Genomic DNA, 6,196 nt, shown 5'->3' with positions numbered 1-6,196 from the left:
GGGGAGTTTCTAATTTTCCTAGCAATGTTCTGCCTTGCCCATCCACTCTCATCTATAAGGCTCTCAATACTCCACAGGGGAAAATAATGCTAGACAGTTCATGCCTTTCTTTGTACATTAATCATTGCTTAGCATGGAGTCTCAGCCATCGTGGTATGTGCTTGTTGACCGACTTTCTGAAGCTTCAGGGCCACATAGTGGCATCCTGGAGCTATAAATTACAGGTGGCTGCTTTGCTACCCAGGCTGCTCCCTGGAAATGAGAATGGGAGGTGAGGAGAAGAGAGATGATGGAAAGAACGAGAGAGAAAGAGAGAAAGAGAGAAAAGCCTTTAAGATTGTTGGTACTAAAACACAATGGTACTAAATGCTCTTCCACATTTCCCACAATTCCCCCTTGTATTTTCTCAGCCCTGCTTCACTGGGTCTCTTTTCCTGTCCTTAACCACAATATCCAAATATATATCTGTGTGGAGAAACCGGTGTTGAAAGTATGTGAAATCCTTCCTCCTGAGGAGATCTGGACAAAGAGTGAACAGGACTGTCTTGTGAGAAGTGGATTGGTATTGAAGGCAAAGCAGGCCAGCTCTAGAGACAGAAGACATAGCTTCAAATCCTACTTCTAGCACTTATTTCTTTGCAAAGATTTTAACTTCCCTCTCAGTCTTGGTTTCCTCATCTGCAAAACTGGGGAGCAGAATATAAATAGCTGTTTGACCTTGGCATGTCACTTAACTTCTCTGTGCCTCAGTTTCCCCCAACAAAATGAAGGGATGGACGAAATGATTTCAAACCCCAATCTATGTACATTCTGACTCTCACTCTTCCTCCCTCCCCACCACACTCTGGGACAGGTCCCTAAATGCTGAGTTTGGATTTGGCATAAAGGGACTTTGGGAGGAGCCGATTTTAGTTTAACAAACACTAAATTCCTATTCTGTACAAGGTTTTATCCTAGGCTCTGGCATACAAAAGCAAAAGACATCAAACTCCATCCCTGAAAGAGTTTATATTCTATTAGGATACATGGAACATGCCAGTCCTGTCCAGCTCTTTGTGATCCTATTTGGGGTTTTCTTGGCAAAGATACTGGAGTGGTTTGCTGTTTCCTTCTCCAGCTCATTTGACCAATGAGAAAACTGAGGCAGAGTTATGTGACTGACCCAGGGTCACATAGCTATCTTATCATTTAAGGTTAGATTTGAACTCAGGAAGATGAGTCTTCCGGACTCTACACCTGGCAATCTATCTCTGGTGCCACCTGGCTGCCCTGTAGAGAATATAGAGGTAAGAACAAGCTATCAGGAGGGAGGGAATACTAACACAATGAGAGGCTGGGATACTTCGTATCTGAATAGAAAGATTTCAATGATTTCCATAAAATTAAAAATGAGGCACTTCAGTTCAGTAGTGTTACAGAGTGTAGGATCTGGAGTCAAGAACATGGAGTTCAAATTCAGCCTCAGATACTTACTAGCTCTGTCACCCTGGTAAGTCACTTAACCTGGCTATTTGTCTCAGTTTCCTTATCTGTAAAATGGGGAAAATACTAGTGCCTACTGTTGAAGGAATAAAATGAGTTATCATATGTAAAGCCTTTTGCATACCTCACAGAGCTAATAATAGCTAAAGTGCTGAAAAGGAGAAAAAATAAAAATAACAAAATGAATGAGTCACACAGAGACCCATGGTGAGTATAAGCTGGTTGAAATGTTGAGGACTAAATGAGATGATAACAGTAAAGTGCTTAGGACACACATAATAAGTGTTATATAAGTGTGACTGGGTTGTTTTTTTTTTTAAGCCCTTGCCTTTAAACCCTTGTCTTAGAATCAGTATTGTGTATTGGTTCCAAAGCAGAAGAGCAGTAAGAGCTAGGCAATGGGGATTAAGTGACTTGCCCAGGGTCACACAGCTAGGAAGTGTCTGGGGTCACATTTGAACCCAGGACCTCCCAACTCTGAACCTGGCTCTCTGATCAGCTGCCCCTGATCCAATCATCTTGGAGAGCAATCTGGAATTATGTCCAGAGTTATAAAACAGTGCATACCCAAGGGGTTTAGTAGATAGAGAGCCAGGCCCAGAAATGGGAGATCCTGGGTTCAAATCAGGTCCTTACCGCTATTCTTTCTTGAAGTGATACTAAGGCAGAAGGTAAGGGATTAAAAAACAAAACTAGGAAAGAAATGCGTGCTAGGAGAACATCTGCGCTGGGCGGGTGGCATGGGCAAGGTTTGACAGGTGGCCAGTCAGAGTGACGGGCTGGGAGCCGGTGACGTCAGGCAGAGGTAAGGCCTCCAGCACGTGGGGAGGAAGCCTCGCCTCCTACCCCGCCCAGCCGGCGGAGCGCAGGGGAGACCGGGCGGGCAGGGATGCGCACCTCAGGAAGGAGTCATTCCCTAGTCAGTGAGATCACAGATCTATCTGAATAGCTGGGTGAGCTTTTTTTTTTTTCTCCCTCGGATAGAGTAGGGTTCAGTGTTCCAAGTGGGGGAAGGAGGAGGGTGATCCGGGAGGAACTAAAGCTCTTCATCCAAAGACCTAAGAGTGGCGGAGTTAAAGCGCCCTATTAATGATAGCTATCCGCACTCCTCTAGCCTTTCAGGGATTAAGTGATAAACTGCTAAATGATCGCTCCCACCCCGACCTCCCAGGCCCCCTCACACCTACAAAAAAGGATTTTACAAGGGAGTCCAGCCACAAAGCCGTCATTTCCTTCTTCAGTTCCCAGCGGGCAGACCTGTTACGGACTGCAGATGTGGTGGGTAGCCAAGCCCCGGAACCCCCTTCCCATTCTGCGGATGGCCGCAGGGTCAGCAAGGCCCCGCCCCGCGCGGAAAGCAGGGGGCGTCCGGATGAGGGCGGGGTTACCGCACAGCAATCCGGGCCCGGTTCCGTGCCCGAGGAGCCACCCCACCTGCGGAGGAGGCTAGCGCTGGGGGCCAGGGGCTGCTCGGGTGGAGGGCGTTTACGGAGGCCCGTCCTGGGGCCCGGCACTTACCTGGGCAGGTGAGCGGGCGGGCGCGCGCGCCGCCGACCCCCCGGGCCCCGAGACTCGGCTCGCCCGGACCTCGCTTCATCCAGAACTGCCTCCTCCGCCTCCCTCCCCCGCCGGCCGGCCGGCCAGCCCTCCCGCCACTTCCGCGTGGCACCGCCCCCGCCCCCGCCTCCGCCTTTCCCTTGGGGCACCCACCGGGCAGCCGAGCCCACTGACTGGGTAGAAGGGAGCGGCCGGAGCCGGAGCCCGCCTCGACCAGCTATCCCGCCCTTGGCTTCGCGCCTTCTCTGCCCTTTAAGCCCCTAGACAGATCGTGCCCCGCTTTGAGGACCTCCACTCTGATTTAGGGCTGAGCTTGAGCTCCTCCCGTGGCCGCTATGTGATCGTGGGCCGATCCCTTCCTCTCTTTCTGAGTTTCCTTATCTGTAAAGTGATTGGATTCGATGACCTCCAAAGCCCTTTTGGACATTCCCAAGGGAGCCCACCTCCTGGAGCCGTCAACAATCCTTGAGCTTTGTCCAGGTAGACCTTAGGGCAGTCTTTTCCTCACGCCTTCCAGTCTTCCCCAAGCCATTATTGAGCTCTCCCTACAATGCAAGGCAGGCACTGTGCTGGGGATGGCAATCTCCAATTAGTAATAGTAATAATAATCATTTAACGTTTATGTAGCACTTACAATGTGCCAGGCATCTTGCTAAGCACTTTACAATTATCTCATTTGATCTTAACAGCCTAGTGCTTTTTCTTTAGTTGGGGTTTGGGGTGGGTTTTTTGTTGTTGTTGTTTGTTTCTTTGTTTTTTTTTCCCTTTGAGTCTGACTTTTGGGGCCTTGTAGGGTTTTTTAGCAAAAGGTACTGGAATGGCTTACCATTTCCTTCTCCAGCCCATTTTATAAATGAGGAACTGAGGTAAGTGACTTGTTCAGGGTCACATAGCTAGGAAGTATCTGAGCTGGATTTGAACTCAGGAAGAGAGGTTTTCCTGGCTCCAGGTTTAGCATTCTATCCCTGTGCCACCCTGGGTGGTAGGTGCTGTATTGTCCCTATTTTACAGATAAGGAAACTGAGGCAAACCGGTTAAGTGATTTGCCTAGAGTCACACAGCCAGGAAGTGTCTGAGGTTGGATTTCGACACAGTTTTCCTGATTCCAGGCCCAGGATTCTATCCATAAAGAGGCAAGACTTACTCCTCATTCTGGTTTACTGGCAGTGGGGCTGCAGGTTAGCATGGGTGCCTTTCCCTCTTCCCTCCCTGTTTCCCTCTGATGTGGTAGTATGCACAGGTTTTCCCACCCATTCCAAGAACCCTTCACACTCAATCAGCAAGCATTTATTACCTATCTGCTCTGTGCCAGATAAAGCATGCTGTCCATCCTGACATACGAAGACAAATAAAACAGGACTGTTCCCAAGGAGCATATATTCTATGGGGAAGGTGTCTATCTAAGAATGTAGAGAATAAATATAACACAAACCTGAGGTAGTTAGGAAGGGCACTAACTGTTGGGGGATCAGGAAAAGCTTCAGGTGGTTCTTAAAGGAAATTAGAGACTGCTTCTGTGAGACAGTGGTAAGGAGGGAGTGCACTCCCTCTAGGCAAGGGGATTCTGTGAGAGCAGAGGGCACCCACACAGGAACATTCAGCTTGGCACACTATTGAGTTTGCAAAAAATAATAATGATTGAAGAAAGTTTACTGGCCTCAGAATCATTTGATTGGGGCAAAACTAATGGGCTATGCCCATTAGTAATCGTGTGATCTTTAGAAGTCACTGAAAAGAGGGCAGCTAGGTGACTCAATGGATAGAGTACTAGGCCTGGAGTTGGGAAGTCCTGAGTTTAAATGTGGCCTCAAACACTTCCTGTGTGACCCTGGGCAAGTCAACTAAACACCAATTGTTCTTCTGTCTTAGAATTGATACTAAGAAAGAAAAAGAAAGAAGGAAGGGAGAAAGAAAGGAAAAGAGAAAGAAGAAAGGTAGGAAAGAAGGAAGGAAAAAAGAAAAAATAAAGAAAAGGAAGAGAAGAAAGGAAGAAAAAGACAGAAAGGTAGAGAAAGACAGAAAGTAAGAAACTAGGATATTTTTTTAAAAACCTGTTGGGGGAGCAATGTCTGTCCCACAGATCTGTAGCCCTTGGGAGGAGTAAATGAGGGAGGAAGCAGGAAAAGAAGAAATGAAACCTTCAGTCTCAGTAATATTGCCTATATTCCCCATTATCTTAGTTAGGGGTGGGACGGGGGATGGCTGTGGGTGGGGGATTCACAATTCCATAAACTCTTAGCCAACCTCAGCCAAGACTCTCTGGGATTTCCCCTCCCTAATCCCTGGACAATCCCTGCTTCTCACCTCCCTTAGTTGAGGAAGCTCTGAGTGTGGGTTGGAAAGAAGAAGCTGCACCCCCAAGATTTGTGCTCTCCTGCTTGGGGTGGGGGTGGGGAGTGTTAGGAGGGGGGCAGGCGGAAGCTGATGATGAAAGAAAGTACTTGGAGGGGAACTGAAAGGGAAAGAAAGCAGCTTGAGGGGCAAGTGTCAGAAGCAAGAATCCAGAGCAGTTTAGGACCATGTGACAGATTCATTGAATAGGACAGTGGCTGGGTTGCCCCTAGATTGCCCCTAGAGGACCGATGCCTTTATTGCTCATTTTAAAAAGAGCTGGTAGCATGCCAGCCATGGAGTCAGGAATATTCATCTTCCTGATTTCAAATCTAACTTTCAACACTAACTGTGTGACCCTGAGCAAGTCACTGATCCCTGTTGGCTTCAGTTTCCTTACTTGCCAAATGAACTGGAGAAGGAAATGGCAAACCATTCCATTATCTTTGGAAGAAAACCACAAATGGGGCCATGAAGAATTGTAAAACCACTGAACAACAATTATTTATGTAGTGCCTTAAGTTTTGCAAAGCACCTTACATGTTAACTCATTAGATCCTCCGAACAAATTTATAAAGTAGGTGCTATTATTATTATTATTATTATTATCCCTGATTTACAGAGGCAGAAACCGAGGCACAGAAGTTAAGTGACTTGTCCAGGATCACATAGCTAGTTAGTATCTGGGGCAGGAGTCAAACTCAGGTTTCCTGGCTCCAAGTCATTACCTACCTAACTGCCAACTACATAGTGGGGATGTGGGAGGGAACCCTGGATTTGGAATGAAAAAAACTTGTGTTTAAATTCCAACATTGTCACTTATTCT

The 6,196-nt window shown here is 47.4% G+C and overlaps 1 protein-coding gene across 1 annotated transcript in view; it reads right to left on the bottom strand.

Moving 5' to 3' along the window:
- Nucleotides 1-1,444, bottom strand: part of IRF5 (interferon regulatory factor 5) — a 23,824-nt gene extending 22,380 nt beyond the window's left edge. The window contains exon 1 of the mRNA XM_056800658.1: nt 1,343-1,444. Coding sequence (XP_056656636.1) covers nt 1,343-1,444 — 102 coding nt within the window. The remainder of the gene's footprint in view (nt 1-1,342) is intronic.
- Between the last annotated feature and the right edge of the window lie 4,752 nt (nt 1,445-6,196).

The sequence above is a fragment of the Monodelphis domestica genome, chromosome 5, assembly GCF_027887165.1.
Source record: "Monodelphis domestica isolate mMonDom1 chromosome 5, mMonDom1.pri, whole genome shotgun sequence".
Taxonomy (NCBI): domain Eukaryota; kingdom Metazoa; phylum Chordata; class Mammalia; order Didelphimorphia; family Didelphidae; genus Monodelphis; species Monodelphis domestica.
The sequence above is the reverse complement of the archived record's forward strand: the minus strand, read 5'-3'. Positions and strand labels throughout refer to the sequence as shown.